Source organism: Stigmatopora argus, chromosome 22 (genome assembly GCF_051989625.1).
Source record: "Stigmatopora argus isolate UIUO_Sarg chromosome 22, RoL_Sarg_1.0, whole genome shotgun sequence".
Classification (NCBI taxonomy): domain Eukaryota; kingdom Metazoa; phylum Chordata; class Actinopteri; order Syngnathiformes; family Syngnathidae; genus Stigmatopora; species Stigmatopora argus.
In genome coordinates, this window is record NC_135408.1 from 10,352,308 (window position 1) to 10,369,317 (window position 17,010).

Consider the following 17,010-nt stretch of genomic DNA (forward strand, 5'->3'; position numbering starts at 1 on the left):
TTTTTTTTTTTTCAGAAATACGCTCTGTGAAAGAGCTTCCCCCTTGGAAAGTGTCCCATGTTCAGTCTTCACCTTTATGGAAACCAATTCTCCGTCATGGGTTGTGCGAGACAAGGGACACGGATCAGGCAATAGCAGTTCAGGTATACTCAATTATTCTGAATCCAGTCCAAGATCACACACTTCTTTCTTCTTTGGCATGTTCAGATCGCCAGGCATAATCTCGACGATGTCATGAGGCTCCTTGAGGACTTTGCACGGTGGAACCCTTCCCAGGAACCCGCCGACAGCAGAATGGAGCTGATGAGAAATCTAGTGCAGTCCTGCAAAAAACAGGCATCCAGGAACGAAATAGCCACGGGCTCAACGGCGGACCATGCCGTCAATGCCATTTGGGCCGTCATGATCTACCACACGCCAGCCCTAATCAATGCCCTTAAGACCTATGGTATTGCTTACATGACCTTTTATTCCTTCTTTTTTTCCGTCCAGTATGATGTCATCCACATAGAACTTGTTATTGTTTTGCGTTTAGTCAATCAAGAGTGCAAGTCGCGTTTGAATGAGGACTTTGTGCAGGTGTATGTACTGGCAGACAGCATCAGAACATGGATGGTGAGCATGGCCAGGTCCACAAACCATTGAATTTGGAACGTATAGATGTGATATTTGGATTTGTGTTTTCTATTAGTTGGAGATGAAGCAGAGATACATCGTCAGCAAAATGAACGTCGCTAACGAGAAAGAAGGAAGTGCTGATGAGGTGACAATAGAGATACTAGGTGAGGGTTCCTGCCTTATTTTATGTATTTTTTTCTTCTCTCTGGTCGTCACGTGAGACCCTTTCTTTCCCCTCAGCTGAGATGTGCATCGAAAAGTGCCTCCTGCTCTTCAGATTTTCTCCCTCCGGCACCCCCTGCTCCGATGGTCCTTTCTCAAAAGCCGCGGAGGGCAGCGGCGCTTCAGGTTTAGTCTCCGAAGACGATTTCCAGGCCAGCTCGGGCCTTCCTCCGCCAACTCCGGCATCCGCGGAGGAGACCAAGCCGGTCCAGAGCCATTGCTCTAATGTCCTCAACCCCTCGTGCACGCCCTGCAAGTCGGAGAACAACAGCAGAGGCTCTACCGAAAGCCTGTCCTCCCTCTCCCCCTCCGCTTTGACCCATAAAGCGCCGTTCGCTCGGGCACGGCTCCGGCTCTTGTCGTGCCGCTCCATGGAAGAACCCCGCGGCACCCCGTCTATCAAGGATCGCTACCCGCTTCTCAAGCACATACTCAACTTCATGAAGGACAACGCCCTCACAACAGCAAAGTGCGTACGAGTCAGTCTATCGCCGAGTCGGATTTTTGATGGAGGCTATCAAAGTGGCCATACGGAATTGGATATTTGATTGCAAAAGTAGCGGCACTCGGTTCTTTATTCTGTTTTTGCGCACATCCAGGTCACGGCACGTTGATTGTTATGGGGTAAACAGTCATTTGATTTGATATTCATCAGGCTGTTTTTTTTCTCTCTGACAGTATTGTACAGACATTGTCGCTGAACAAAGCTCAGGCGCTCAGTGTCTGCAAAGTTCTGAAAATCGTTCAAGAGTGTTTGCATTCCCTGGGAAAGCCTCACCTCTTTCAAGCTCCTTGCATTCTCTTCCTACAAGAACTCTTGACATGTCAGCAAGACTTCACCGGGTACGTATTTCAAGAAAATTGCACTAACAGTATACATCTCTTTGGCGAATGTATGGGTAATTTAGCAGAAAAAAAGCCAGTTATTTTGGAAAATATTATCAAGCCATGTTTAACTAAAACCCCTTCATGTGTGAATTTATAGACATTTAACAAATGTACGTAGAGCATTGGAGTACTAAACAAGTATACCTAAAAAGTATGAATTCTGTTCAAATATGCGAGTATTTTCGGAAGTTGATTCGATTATCGCCATCTGCCGGAATCCAAGTCAAAGCAATTTAAGAGTCCTTCACAGATCTTTATTGCGAACTCAGATCAACAGTCCTCGGCCCGGGACTGTGTGATCTGTCAGGTCAATAGTCCTCAAACAATTAAATGTACTCGGGGCCAGCTGCAGGGGGAAGTGTCCTTGGTAACGTTATACTGAGCGATTAATGTTTCTCATATACATATAATGATTAATATTCCACACATACATATAATGATTAATATTCCACACATACATATAATGATTAATGCGCACACATATAATAATATCCCAGAATAACCCCAACAATATACTTTGATAATCTTTTTTTTTTAAATCATCCTTTATTTATTTTTAGATTTTCCCCTGAAAATATTTTTCAGTATTTTTGTTTGAAAATTTTAATTTTGAATTATTTTTCTGTCTGTTGGTCACGTGGCGGGAATCTTGTTTTTTCAGTTACTTCTCACAGTTATCAAACAGCGGGCAAGAGCTCGGAAAGCAAGTGCGACATTCCTACCATCAGTTGGTGCTCCTTTTGGTGGAGGCTGTGCAAGGATTCAGTTCTCTCAATGAGAAGTAAGCCTATTTTTTTTCTCCCTTTTCCTCTGTGGCAACATTTGGACTCGCGTGAAGAGCAGTGTAACTTTCCCTTGGTCTCTCCTCCCCAGAGCTCTTCTACCAGCCCTGTCTTGTGTGCAAACCTGCTTGCTGCACCTTCTAGACATAAACTGGGATGTGGACGATATTTCCCTCTTCCTGAGCATCAAGCTTCCTGAACTATTGCTCAGCATGTCCCAGGAGAACATTAGTGTTCATGACATTGCTATCAGGTACAGGAGAGAGAAAAATGAATGGCTGCCTAGCCAAAAAACTTTTATGTGAATGCCAAGTTGTTATTATTATTATTTTTTTAGTCAATGGACAGAGGAGGATGAAATTGCAGACTATAAGAAGAACCAGGAGTGGATGGACGAGTGCATGGATGGAATGTTTGAAAAGTGGTATGATAAATTATTAGAGGAAGAGAACTCCACGGAGGACAGGCGAAAGGTAAAACCAAAAGTCCAAAAGCAGAATGATTCACGTTGTGGCTATTTTAGCGAGTCGTGGGATGAGAGACGGTGTTCTGTTGGCAGATGCACATGTTCGTCGCACGCTATTGCGACCTGCTTAATATTGTGATTTCGTGCGACGGCTGTGAAAGGATGGGACCTTGGCACCGTTATAGATGTCTGCAGTGTATGGATATGGACCTCTGCAAGACTTGCTTCCTCAGTAAGCTCTTAAAATATCTCAAATTACTCTGATGGACACATTAGCTTGCCTAAAAGCTACCAAAATTGAGAAATGAAGTTACTTTTGCTTTGGAAAACATTTCATGTCTGTGTATCAGTGGCGGTCCGTGAATTTCCTAGCGACGCCTTCAGCTGACGGAATCAATCCCACCCTCAAAAACTATTTCCCGGCTATAAAACCTCTACTGCAGCTACAGCTGTGACACGAAAAAAAATCATCAATAATAACCTCATACAATTGAAATATTATTTAGGAATTTAGCCATAGTTTACGCACCAAAAATCTTTTTTACCTGTACACAATATCCATCCTCCTTTCTTTCCTTCTTCTTTTCTATCACTGACGGAATTAATCCAACCCTCAAAAACTATTTTATGGCTATAAAAAATGGCTTTAACAGTAAATCTGCAAAGAAATCCATTTCTTCTCCTCCTTCAGCCATTGCGGCTTGACAAAACCGCTATTAAATCAACACAACAATATATTTGCTTGTAAAGCTCGCTCCAGATACAGTTTGGTAGCTCTGGCTAGTCCACTCTATCACTAGCCAATCATAGTTGGTGAAAGCGATGACGTATCCCTACGCCTGCGAGAAGGCAACGACGTATGCCTAGGTGTCACCAAATCAAATTCTGATTGGTTAAAGCAACAGTCTTATCGACGCTTGTTTAATGCAGCAGAGCCTGCAGAACTGATTGTGAAGGCCTTGAGGCAGATTTCTGACCCTGGCAACAAATAATAGCTGAAATGTGATTGGTTAAATGCTTCAATATGAAAACACACACCTGGAAGCAGTGCAACCAGGGGGGCAATTTGGAATTATTTAATAAGTATTCATGGACAAAATATAATTAACATCAGTCTGCGATTCAGATATTTCTTAGGTCAGCAGAGAAGGCCTTGAAGGCCCTGACGGCATACCACTGCTGTGTATATTATTTGGGTCAATCATAAACTGCCTGTTGTTGCTAATTAGTGACAGAATTGGATGTATTTTTCTATTATGATTTTACAAGTAGTATCTTATTTATTATTTTTAAATAACCTCCACTGCACTTAGAAGATTTTGCTTTCTTACAAAGCTTTTTTGTTTCCATTTCCAAATCTCCAAACCGACTAGAAATGTTTGTTGAAATAGGCGGCGCGAAGCCCGAAGGCCACGGAGATGACCACGAGATGGTCAACATGGAGTACGTCTGCGACCACTGCCAGGGACTCATTGTGGGCAGCAGGATCAACTGTAACGTGTGCGAAGACTTTGACTTGTGCTTCGGATGTTACAACGGCAAGAAATATCCCGACAGGTGACCGATTCGAGTTGAGCAAACACTTTTTTTTTTCTTCTTTGAAACTCAGCGCACTATCTCCCTTTTTAGCCACCTGCCCACGCATCGGATCACGGTTTACCCCATGGTGACGACTCGAATAAGCGACCACCATCGACTGATTCAACCGTACGTCCACAACTACTCCTGGCTTCTGTTTGCCGCTTTGGCACTCTACGCTTCGGAAATAATGAGCGAAAAGCAGATAGAAGGGGAATCTTTGGACGACGCCATTCTGTGTCAAGCCGCGGCTTTGCATGCGTGCTGCTCCAAGCTCATCACCGATTGCTTGCTCAAGGGCCAGGGCAGCAAAGGTATCCGACACATTGCTTTATTTCTTTATTTATTTTTCCCCTCACCATCCAAGTGTGGCCCGAGCTTTAATGAACGAGTGCGTCCGTAATAGCGCATTTGCAGACAGTAGTTTGGATCTAGCATTTCTTCAAATGTACGCTGCCTTTTGATAGGTCAACGCTCTTCGGCTTTGCTCAATCTGCTGTTGTCAAGTGACTCGGCCTCCGACAGCGAGCCCTGCCTGGTCTCCCCGGAGTCCTCTCGGGAAGTTAGTACTGCTACGGACACCTCATCCCTCCCTGCCAGTACTGCGGCCGTGTGTTCTCCTCCACCACCCAAAGACAAGGTGAGCAAGTATTGCACATGTCCATTTTTGAGAGTCATCAAATGTTCCATTCGGTTTTGAATAGGGAGGTCCCGAACAGAATTTTTTTTCACCTGATTTCTAACAGATTCCGACCCAATTTGTGACCGGAGGCATTCCTAGTTTATAAGCTTGCGAGGTACTCGGTTGTTTGGTCGCCGGTCTTTTGGTCGCCCGGAAGGTTATTGATAATTACCATTTAAATCGTTGCTCAAATTCCCTAAATACAAACTGCGAATTATTATTTAGTCATACTTAATGCCCTATTAATTATTAGGCTAAAGAAAAGCTCCAAATGTCCCGTACTTTTATTGTGTTTTGTTGGAGAACTTGTTAAGACCCTGACTGACGTCGCTTCTTAAAGGGACAACGCATGTACATGCAAACTCTTATACACTCACACGTCGTCTCAGTGAAACTGCTCATGGCCATTGTTGGATTTTATTGATGCGTAGACCGTGTTGTTTTACCTTGTTTTGTCGCCGGTCTTTTGGTCGCCCGTTATGAGTCCGGCGACCAAAAGTCCGGCGACCAAACGACCGCACACGGCTTGCGATGTCACTTCACTCCCTCACCATCTTGTTCGTTGCACTCTCATTTCCAGACTAAACAATCGTCCGAAGAGCAAAACCCAAAGGCTCACGGCGAAACGCCTTTACTATCACCCAGCATGACAGAGACGGACAAAAGAAAACTTGTTACCCAAGACACTTTGGAGTCAATCAGCCTCAGCAAGACGCCGTCCGTATGCAGCGAGGACCCCCAATCTCCAGTCATCCGACGTAAGGAGCTCGCTCACATCGGCGGTCACCATAAGCATAAGTTAATACATTCCACCATCTTTTCGGCAGCTTCGAGTCCGGCGGTCACTTCTCCGGCATCGGACGTTGTTAAGGAGACGGATGAGCGCCTTCCCAAGGTTCCCCTCCAGGAGCATGTCTTTGCCGAGTGCTCCAGAGAGAGGATCCTGGGACTTCTAGCGGCCATGTTACCAATAGCCAAACAAGTAGGTAGGCCCGGGCAATGAGTACAATTGAAATAACTTTTTTTTTTTGAATTGCGGATCATTCAGAAACATGAATTCCATTTTTTTTATTATCCTAATTTCCCAAGTTGTTTCTCTTTTTTCCCCCCCTCTTCTTAGGGAAGCACTCTGAGTCTTCCCAGTTGCAGTTCCATCCTACACCAACTTTTCCGGGCAGTCATTTCCAACGCCGGCTCTCTTGACGAGACATACCACCTCACTTTGGGGCTACTCGGACAGCTGTTAATGCGAATCCCTCCGATGGAAGCCGACTGCGCCGTGGCGGAGGCTCTGACGGACAAGTACGATCTACTGACACGTGGCGACACTCACGGTTGGAAGACCATACAGTTGCTCTTCAGCCTGGGAGCCGTCTGTTTGGACAGGTAATGTTCTCTCTTGGTTCCTTTTATCGTATAGTGAGGACATCTACTTTTTTCCCCCAAAGGCATCCCCCTTTCTCAAAAATTTTTTGCAGTCGTATTGGCCTGGATTGGGCCTGCACGGTAGCCAATATTTTACACGATCTGAATTCTTGTCCCGAATGGGGCGCCGCCATTGCTGCCTTTACCGATCACTGCGTCCAGCAGCTGCCACAAACCTTGAAACGCACCAACCTCTTCACCCTCCTCGTGTTGGTGGGCTTCCCCGAGGTAGGAAGGAATGAAAATGTACCGCCTTGTGTTTGTTTTCCTTTGTGTCAATAAAACAAATTCACATTTTACTTTCACCTTTGCACCAACAAGCGCTCTCGTCCCTTTCAGGTGTTGTGCGTTGGCACGCAGACGATATTTATTGACAACGCCAACGAGCACCACACCATGATTTTACTCAAACATTTCACAGAGACCAACATGGCAGCCGTGGTGGATATCAAAACACGCAAGAGAAAAACAGGTTGGTATTCTTGGTACATGGTCGATTGGTCGCCGGTCTTTTGGTCGCCAGGAAGGTTATTGATAATTACCATTTAAATCGTTGCTCAAATTCCCTAAATACAAACTGCAAATTACTTTTTAGTCATACTCAATGCCCTAGTAATTATTAGGCTAAAGAAAAGCTCCAAATTTCCCGGACTTTTATTGTTTTTTGTTGGAGAACTTGTTAAGACCCTGACGGATGTAGCTTCTTAAAGGGACAACGCATGTACATGCAAACTCTTATACACTCACACGTCGTCTCAGTGAAACTGCTCATGGCCATTGTTGGCTTTTATTGATGCGTAGACCGTGTTGTTTTACCATGTTTTGTCGTCGGTCTTTTGGTCGGCCGTTGTCGCGGTCCGGGTGACCAAAAGACGGCGACCAAAAGACCGGCGACCAATCGACCGCGCACGGGTATTGTTCTAGTCAATCAACAGCATTTGCAACATTAGGCAAAACGCTTGCAACGTGGGCCTTCCTTCCTGTCTTTTCTAGTCAACGACTACCAACTCATCCAGTCTCAGGACTCTTCAGAATGCCTTGCAGGGCAAACGGATGAACAAAGTTCCCCAAAGACACTGCTTAGCCGTTACCTGAACAACTTCATCTCCATTATTTGCCACATGATGCAGAGAAGCCTGGAAGATGGCTGTCCTGAAGCTGTGGAGGCTTCCTGGGTTCTTTCCTTGGCTCTTAAAGGGCTCTACAACACACTGAAGGTACCTGTCACCACTGGGACCAAATCTACGCGTATGCGAGTTAAGACGGATTGGACGTCTGCCATTGCAAATTAGCATTAACAGCTAGCAGGCAAGAAAAAATGAGGTGTATTTAAACTATGGTATGCGATTAGGTGGACGCTTAAAAGCCTTTCTTGTCATTCTGTGTAGAAGCACGGAGTGGAGCAAGCTCAGGAAGCCATTCAGCAGTCCGGATTGACCCAGCTGCTGGTCAGCAAATGCAGCAAGGGGACGGGATTCAGCAAGCTGTGGTTGCTGCGAGATTTGGAGATTCTGTCCATCATGCTCTACTCCTCCAAGCGGGAAATCCATTCCATGGCTCAAGATCTGGAGCGGGATCACAGAGAGCGAGGCAAGGAGCGCGACTCGGACCTCTCCAGCAGCGCGGCCGACGACGCCGACGTCAACAAGCCCGATCCGCTCGAGGGTCTAGACGAGGAGACAAAGATTTGCATTCAGGTGATGACCGAGCCTTCTTCTTTATTCTTTGTTCACATCAAATCAAATAAAAACTTGTTTTTTCCCCTCCTGTGTACAGATCACCCACAATTACTTAAACGAGTTACAAATGAAAAAAACGGACTCCTTCTTGATGGATGTGCAAAAAAGGTCAGTACAATGGTACCTCGACATACGATCGTAATCCGTTCCGAGACTGAGATCGTATGTCGAGGTTTTCGTAACTCAAGCGAACGTTTTCCATTGAAATGAATTGAAAACAAATTAATTTGTTGCAACAAACAAACGAACAAACATTTAAATTAACTTGGATAAATATATACAGACACACTCAAACATACGTTTAATGTAACTTTACACAAAACTGAATTCTAGTTTTGTCTTTTGTTACCTTCGTTTTCCGGGTTAGCGATTTGCCACGCCTCCACCCTCACGTTCGCTATCGATGGACTGTTTGCTGTTGTATTTCCTTCAAAATATTCCAAAAATGATGCACACAAATGTCCTCACAATAGGATAATGCATGACCATTTGCCAACGAGAAATAGTCTTGAAAGAAAGATCGCAGGACCTTCTTTCCTTAGAAAGAATAACAGGAAATGCAATAGCTGAGCTTCCCACGTATTGATTGTGGGTAATGAAGTTTAATTCTGAGAAAGGGTGCACGAGTATACTTCATTACCCAGAAAGCCCTCTTTTTGCCCGCGAATGCGCGTTGTGCGTTTCCTGGTCGAAACTCGTCGGAATAAATCCTTCAGTCCTCGTAGCTATAGTAGTTATACATGAAAGAGATGCGGCAAAAAAAGACGGTGCGCTACAATGATAAACAGCCTCTCATGTCATGGCCACCTGGCTTTGTCGCATCTCGAAATTTTAATTGTATCGCGAGCGAATTATTCGATCGAAATGTTCGTCGTAACATGAGAATGTTGTATCACGAGGTACCACTGTATAAGAGATGGCTTGAATTCCGCTCCACGCTAAAAGCTTCCGTCCCTTTCAGATTTGACGGAGAGGAAATGAAAACGGACGACACCATCCGTCCTTCAGCTCAGAAAGGGCACCCAAACAGACGACCACGATCGGAGGACAGAAACAACAAAGCCGTCGACACGGATATGATTGTGGCCTCCTGCATCGTGAGTTATTAGCCGACAAAATTTGCCGTACAAGAAGACGGATGACAGAACATATCTCTCTATTTTCATATGAATGAGCATTTGTCTTTGACAGTCTAAGCCCGGTCAAAGTGAAAAGGCCACAGAAGAAGTCAACGTGGTGACGCAGAGACTCATCACCAACTCGGAGAGCGATTTGCAGATCAGTTACGCCAAACAACGCCGCACCAAAAGCTCGGCGCTGCTGCACAAGGAAATGGACGTCCGCAGCAACAGGGCGGTTCGTCAGTACCTGGTGAAGGTCAACCACGCCATCGCTACACTGTACGCCCGCCACGTGCTGGCCTTCCTGCTGGCCGACTGGCCGGCCGAGGCGCCGTTGAGCGAGGAGGCCCTCCAGCTGAACGGCGCCTCTCACATGGCTTATATTCTGGATATGTTAATGCAACTGGAGGAGCGGCTACTGTGGGAGAAGGTGGGACGAGAAATTGAATATTGTCCGGCCGGGTCTTAAATATGTTGTCATTTTGCAGATTCTCCAAAGGGTTTTGAAAGGTTGCAGCCAAGAAATGTTATGTAGCCTTTCCCTCACTGCTTGTCAGTTTATGGAAGAGCCAGGAATGGCAGTGCAGGTTCGAGAATCCAAGCATCCGTATGACAACAACACCAACTTTGAGGTGGGCACATTTGCTTATTTGTCTTCTATATTGTATTGTTTTTTTCCATTGACTTATGTTGCCAATGTAAAATTGGGCATCACTTGATGTGAATATTTATTCAAAAAAAAAAAAACCATGTTTCATTTAAACCACCTGTGTCAAAGTGGCGGCCCGGGGGCCAAATCTGGCCCGCCACATCATTTTGTGTGGCCCGGGAAAGTAAATCATGAGTGCCGACTTTCTGTTTTAGGATCAAATTAAAATGAAGAGTATAGATGTATATTACATTTCCTGGTTTCCCCCCTTTTAAATCAAGCATTGAAATTTTTAATCAATTTTTTTCTGTGTTTTTAGTTCAAAAATCATTTTGTAAAATCTAAAAATATATATTAAAAAAAAGCTAAAATCAACATCATTTTAGATCTATAAAAAACTGAATATTCAGGGCTTTTAATCCATTTATTATTATTTTTTAAAATATTATATCTAAAATGGTCCGGCCTACATGAAATCGAGTTGACGTTAACGCGGACACCCTTGATTTAAACCAATGTAATCTTGGTCATTCCTTTTCTTTTGCTCTCAGGATAAAGTTCACATTCCAGGCGCGATTTACCTGTCTGTCAAATTTGACTCCCGCTGCCACACCGAAGAAGGTTGCGATGAATTCATCATGTCCAGCAGCAGCGATTTCCTTCAGGACGTCCACATTTTTAGCGGTTCGCCGCAGAAATGGTCCGATTTTGAAATTCCAGGCAAGTCTCGTTATGACAGGTTCCATTTTTTTACAACTCCTGTTTGACAGTGACCTTGTTGTCTTTTCTTAGGTGACTCCTTGTACTACAAATTTATGTCAGACATGAGCAACACAGAATGGGGCTACAAGTTTACAGTTTCAGGAGGTCACAGAGGTCGCTTCTTGACAGGTACACGGATCAAGACGCCACTCCTCCGATGATTTAGGATTAACTGGATAATGTGCCGTTGTTAGCTTTGTTGTCGCCCCTAATTTGCTTTTGCTTCCCTCGAGACAGGTTTTGAGATCCTTAAGCAAATGTTGGCTGATGAACAAGTACTCCATCAACTGCCATTGACGGACATATGGGAGTGGCAAGTGGGCGTGGCCTGTCGCCAGACTGGCAACCAGAGACTTAAAGCCATTCACCTGTTGCTCCGCCTACTCCAGTGTCAATCCGACACGTAAGCGAGAAGCCTCATTTCGACCTTGAGTTTTACTTTGTGATGATTATTCTTATTGTTAATAATGAATGACACTGATTGGTCGTTAGCATCCATTGACATTCATTCATTCGCTTCCAACCCCTCCCAATCTAAATGGATTGGTCGTCCAGCGTCATCAATGGCACTGAGTAAAATACTATGGAGTAAAAAAAATCTTATATTCAAAGATAAAATACAATACAATAATGATTCATAATTAAAAACCAACATTATGATTAAGACTTGACGCCTCACTTAAATACCAAATGTTCAATGTCGACTTTATTCCATATGTGACAAGAAGAAGAATGAAAACAAATGTATTGTAAAATACTTCTTACATCGTTAATTGTAAATAATAGTCTTAACAAATACTACACAAATTTCTTGAGGTTCGAGACGGGCATTTCTGAGTCCTAGCCATCGGGATATGTATATTACAGTACGTTGAAGTACCTTTGCATTTGTCTGATTAGGCTTTGCATAAAAATGCCTCACGTTCTCAACCTCATTCACCTGGTAAAGGATGTGTTCAAGAATTTGCCTATGTGCAGCCTGAAAAATCCGGCTCCATCTTCTCACAATGGCAACCACATGCACTCATTAAGTGTTCTCAAGGTTAGGTGAACACAAGATAAGGCATCAAATTGTTTGGTTACGTTTTTTAAATGTTTTTTTTGACCCTTTTAATGCCAAAGCAACCTCTTCTAGGGCTGGGAGTCGATTAAAATAAAATAAAAAACAAGTTAAGGCTTTGTAATTTATCATTAATCACATGTTTAACACCATTTGAAAAGATATACTTGTGCCTAACTCATTTTTGATGTGTTTGCACTGCAGAGCCTACGAGCTGACCCTGCTTCGACCTCTGTGGCAGCTCTTTATGTCCATGGAAAACAATTTAAGCCAGGATCCAACCAGTGTCACTGTACTGCTTCCTCTTCACAGAGCCCTCACTGAGCTCTTCTTCATTGCAGAGGCTCGCGCTATCGTGAGTAAACTTTACCCGCACATTCTGAAAGAATCAGGCTTTGTCTGGTATGGCATGCGGAAGTGCTATAGGAAATCCAATACATCGCCTAAAACGTTGCAAAAAAATGTTGTTTCCATACACATCCATTGTAGTACCATCAATCAGCCTCAAGATGATCCTATCGCCACTCAATAGTTAGCCCAATGGGTCCCCCACCGCCACCCGTACGTGAGTTATGAATGCAAGACAATTGAAAATAGCAACGCGATAATTCACGCAGAAAACGAAAAAAATTGTTGCAAAGTAATTGCGAAATAATTTTTAATATACATCAGTCTCAAAAGTTAATAGATACTTGTTTCCCCTTTATATTTCAGCATAAATACATTTGCCACCATGCTGCTTCTGTTTACACTTGTTGGTTTTAAGTTTCAGCACTACTTGATGCATTTAACATCTTTGGCGTGTCAGTTTTAAGTCAATAAAAAAAAACCTGCGCTAGGCCGGGGGGAGCTATCATAATTGGTGTATCCATTTTTGTTAAATAATAAAAAATATATTAAATTGTGGCATACTGATATGAAATGATAGGTCCCCTACTTTATTTAGCTTCACTTCTTCATTGTGAAGTTAAGCACGCTCACACTGGCCTGTCCCCCCTGAGAATATTTCAACCTTTTCACCACAGGAAGTGTGAGTTATATTTAGGAATAAAACAGTATGTCACGGACTACCAAGCGTACAAATTGTGCTCGGATGTTTCCCAGCATAAACATGTTGGGGGGCTATAAGACGGATGGCGGCCCGCGGCCTCTGGACTGCGTCTAAAGACCCGTGAATGCCGCATTTGGACTGTCTCGGCCCATTTAGTCCTGATGTCGTCTGATTTGCGTTCCTCCACTCCAGTAAAGTTAATGCGGAATCAATCTTGACTTTGTTTAAAGCTACATGATGAGATTTCCAATTTTTGACCAATCAATTTCATGCAGACAAAGAGACAATTTTTTCATGATGAATAAATTATCCATCCATTGAATTTGTTCCTTTTGTATGTATTCTCTAGACACAAGGCATCCTCCAGGAGTACTTGTTAGCCATGACCACTGATGATCACCTCCTCACTCAAACAGCACTGGTAAGGTTTTATTAATCAACGTGGATTTTGACGATGGACATCCGAGCCATTCATTTAAGTTATGCGAGGCTAACACTACATACGTGGTGATGAGAGTTGATTTTGTGCCAGTCAGCGGAAGGTCAGGGCCACTTTTCAGTAATGACTCGTCAAGCTGTTGATGTCCAGCAGCACTCTTGCACCCCCTCCTTTATGAGTGTGGAGGCAGCACTGGGAAAACTAATGTATTATTTAGTCATTACTGTCCATTACCATTTGTGTCACAGTACGCCTCTGCAGTCTCTTTATTTATGCTTAACATTCGGAGCGCCAGTAACGATACTGGACGTCCAATTCTAGCCAATGGGAGACCAGTCGGGTGTTGAGAGATGCAAATTTCAAAATAAAATACAATAGACCTCAGAGTATAACTGAAATTTCACCAGACCAGAAGTGTATTTTACTTTTTGGAGGGATGTTTTATTTTTTTATTTTTTTATTTTTGCGTTTTATAACTTGATTTTTTTTTTTTATCGTGAAGCAAAATTTTCCCAAAGAGGCCATTTGTAACCTGAATGTTTTTCGTAAGTAGAGGTGCCACTGTAGTTGGATTAGACATGAATTAAACCAGTAGCACTTTGCAGAATACACAAGTAGTTGTCAACATTATTCAACGGCACCAAATACTTAAAGATTTTGCTGCACAGTATGTAAAATATGTCGTGGTATTAATCATTGCAACACCTCATTTAGAATCAGTAGTTCTTGTGCCTGTCTCTGACTCACACACTGATTTCCATATATTTGATCACATAGGCTCTGAAGAACATCGCCGCCATCAGCCTTGCTATCGATTACCCCAATAAATCCACCACGCTGCTGAGTGTGTCCCAGTGAGACAAATGAGGGGAGCCACCTAACGGAGAGGATCTCACTCACTAACCAGCGCGGAGGGAGGAAAAAGCCCCCCGAGCAGCCAGCGTTCTCTTTCCCCCTGACAGGAAACACACTGGCGCCACTGTGGACCCGATGTGCACCGAGCGAACAGACCCGAAAAGCACTTTTTAACGCTCACTCACCATCCCCTTTGCCTTAGGTTTGTCTGCATGTGTCACTCACATGTAAGTACGGTGGAGGCTCCTCCTTCTTTTTGTTCAAATATATCATGACCCCCCCTGTTTGATGCTGACCTAATGGACACAAAGTTTGCCAAATTCCCAATTTTCAACAAAACTTGTTAGTCTTGCCTTTAAAGGAAACTAAAAACTTAAGACCCTTCTTAAGAATTAACTTTTTTTAAAATTCTGGGTGACATTAACAGCAATAGCTGTCCAATCCATTTAAACTGGATCAAATGATAGCAGTTGATATGGATTTTCCGACTATTGCCGTTAATGGGTGTTTTGAATATCAATTTCCTTCTTTTACTAACTACCACAGCACATTTTCTTTGGCTTGGGTTGGCAGTGAATGAGTTAAAGAGGACTTAAGAAGAGAGGGTATAACCTAAGGAATTCGGATCATTTAATACCTCATTTTATGAAGATAATCTATGTGGTGTTTGTACTGACGCTGGTGTTTAATCACGTGACCCTAGCTTAGCTGAATGCGAACAGTCCCATGCACTTTTGTTATTTTTCAGGGAGGAAGTTTATGGTTGTATATTTCAGCCATGATTGTTCTTTTTATCAAAAAATAACGTCCATGTTTTCGTTGTAGGGACTCCTATTTGTTTATGCCAAAGAGAATCTCCTAACTGACTTTCTTTCAGTTTATTTCATATCACAGACAGAGGAAACATCCATGGAAAAGTTCTTCATTTTTCAAACCTATGATGTTTTCGTTTTATTTTTTTCTTTGGTTTGGGGGGGGTTACTATCCTACAAGAAAAAGTAGGATTGCCTAGCTAGTATTTTGTTTACAACAACATTAGCTTGAAATCCAAGGCAGGAAGAAGTCATTGGCCTCTTCTTGCCTTTGTAAAAACGCCTCACCAATCTACACGTGCCTAAAACTAACAATCAAATCATCATAGTTTAAAATGTGCGGGTGTTTCATTTGATTTTGTGTCGTATTTTTATTTGACATTTTTCTAATTCACTTTTAGCATCGCTTAGTTTTCCTTGCAGATGCTGGATTCGAGTCATTTGAATGTACATACTGTATCTTGTGAATAATAAATGAATGAAATGTAACCCCTTTATATATATATATATATCACTATTGGGCACTAGCAGATGAACACTTTATGATTTTGTATGCATGCCACGTAAAGGCAAAACAGTACAACACTGTGTTTGATCCATTTCTAATAAAAGGGAAAAAAATAATGAAATGACATCAATGCAACTGACAAAACCTGTTGTTTTCTTTTCTTATATGAAGCGTACCTTTGCAGGAACACTAATATTTTTTTCTCAAATGCATTGATTAGAGCCCACGCAGTGTCAGATATTTTTTTCCAGGTTCCTCGAAACAAGAGAAGGTATTTATTGCCCGATTTTGCTCTTAACTGCTATGCCGAATGCCACTTTTTTTTCCACCTTCATCCACTCTCAGTAATTTGGAGTCTCAAACAGTGCAGAGGCAGATAATGATCACTGGGGGTATAATGAAATCAAATGGAGGAAATACTCAATCAGGCTCCAGATGATTGGGTTCCCCTCCGTGCCCTCCCCCCTGGATCTTCCACACAAGCGTGAGTCAGCCCGTTTTGCTTTTATAACATCACTAAACAACGACGCCGTAAGAGAAATTATTGTCAGCATGCTTTGCTCACCTGGGAGCAAGAATATCACAACATTAGCCCCGGGCGTTAATTGATTTTAGGAATTATAGATGATAAATTATTCATTTGAGTTATACTCCGTGTATCATGAACTTGTAAACCACCCGCAGAATGCAGTGTTCTTACAGTGAGATGATAATTAATTCCCTCCTGTTGAGAGTATCCCTCTCTGCCAGCGACCTTGACACACAAAGAGACTACTCTAAAAAACTAGTTAATAGTTAATGACAGCCTCTATTATTTTTGAATAGAGTGCCCAGGTGGAGGAATCAAGTTCTCTTGTTTACTTTGTTGTTCTTTGTCTCATTCTTCTTGGCGGAGACAAGATTTAAAATGGCTTTTAGGATAACATTTGGTAAATATTTTCTGGGTAGAAGCTGTTTTTTTATGATTTAGATGAGTTTAAGTTGCTAATACATTATTCATGGATGGATCAGAATGAAATGTATCAATAAAATAGTCTATAATTTTACTTGTATCGATTGAAGTTCTTGTCTCAGGGCTAATCAGCTGCATTCATTGATTTCTGACTTATTGTTGCCTGTAGGGTCTAAGTTAGTAGTGGGAGCCTGGCGGTCTTGGTACATTTGAAATTTGTTTAAGCTAAACGGGGCAGTCGTTTGTCGGACTTTTTACAGGCTAAAGGTCGCCTGTGAAGTCGCCATAAAAGTTTTTTTTCTTATGGACACTAACTGAAGTCCTACTGCACCTTTGTTTGGGACCTGATTATCTCGAAATTTGGTAGCCATGTAGAAAAGGACAGAATGGATTAAATGGAG

The 17,010-nt window shown here is 42.8% G+C and overlaps 1 protein-coding gene across 1 annotated transcript in view; it reads left to right on the plus strand.

Moving 5' to 3' along the window:
- Nucleotides 1-15,801, plus strand: part of zzef1 (zinc finger, ZZ-type with EF hand domain 1) — a 27,314-nt gene extending 11,513 nt beyond the window's left edge. The window contains exons 25-54 of the mRNA XM_077591708.1: nt 16-143; nt 208-448; nt 536-615; nt 692-782; nt 859-1,309; nt 1,519-1,683; nt 2,390-2,509; nt 2,602-2,763; nt 2,848-2,983; nt 3,070-3,208; nt 4,368-4,533; nt 4,606-4,868; nt 5,022-5,194; nt 5,817-5,994; nt 6,064-6,218; nt 6,357-6,622; nt 6,715-6,889; nt 7,001-7,133; nt 7,655-7,878; nt 8,050-8,358; nt 8,438-8,508; nt 9,362-9,497; nt 9,592-9,951; nt 10,010-10,153; nt 10,722-10,890; nt 10,963-11,061; nt 11,170-11,335; nt 12,197-12,347; nt 13,393-13,464; nt 14,260-15,801. Of these exons, the coding sequence (XP_077447834.1) occupies nt 16-143; nt 208-448; nt 536-615; nt 692-782; nt 859-1,309; nt 1,519-1,683; nt 2,390-2,509; nt 2,602-2,763; nt 2,848-2,983; nt 3,070-3,208; nt 4,368-4,533; nt 4,606-4,868; nt 5,022-5,194; nt 5,817-5,994; nt 6,064-6,218; nt 6,357-6,622; nt 6,715-6,889; nt 7,001-7,133; nt 7,655-7,878; nt 8,050-8,358; nt 8,438-8,508; nt 9,362-9,497; nt 9,592-9,951; nt 10,010-10,153; nt 10,722-10,890; nt 10,963-11,061; nt 11,170-11,335; nt 12,197-12,347; nt 13,393-13,464; nt 14,260-14,340 (5,204 nt within the window). The 3' untranslated portion in view covers nt 14,341-15,801. The remainder of the gene's footprint in view (nt 1-15; nt 144-207; nt 449-535; nt 616-691; nt 783-858; nt 1,310-1,518; nt 1,684-2,389; nt 2,510-2,601; nt 2,764-2,847; nt 2,984-3,069; nt 3,209-4,367; nt 4,534-4,605; nt 4,869-5,021; nt 5,195-5,816; nt 5,995-6,063; nt 6,219-6,356; nt 6,623-6,714; nt 6,890-7,000; nt 7,134-7,654; nt 7,879-8,049; nt 8,359-8,437; nt 8,509-9,361; nt 9,498-9,591; nt 9,952-10,009; nt 10,154-10,721; nt 10,891-10,962; nt 11,062-11,169; nt 11,336-12,196; nt 12,348-13,392; nt 13,465-14,259) is intronic.
- The last annotated feature ends 1,209 nt before the right edge of the window (nt 15,802-17,010 follow it).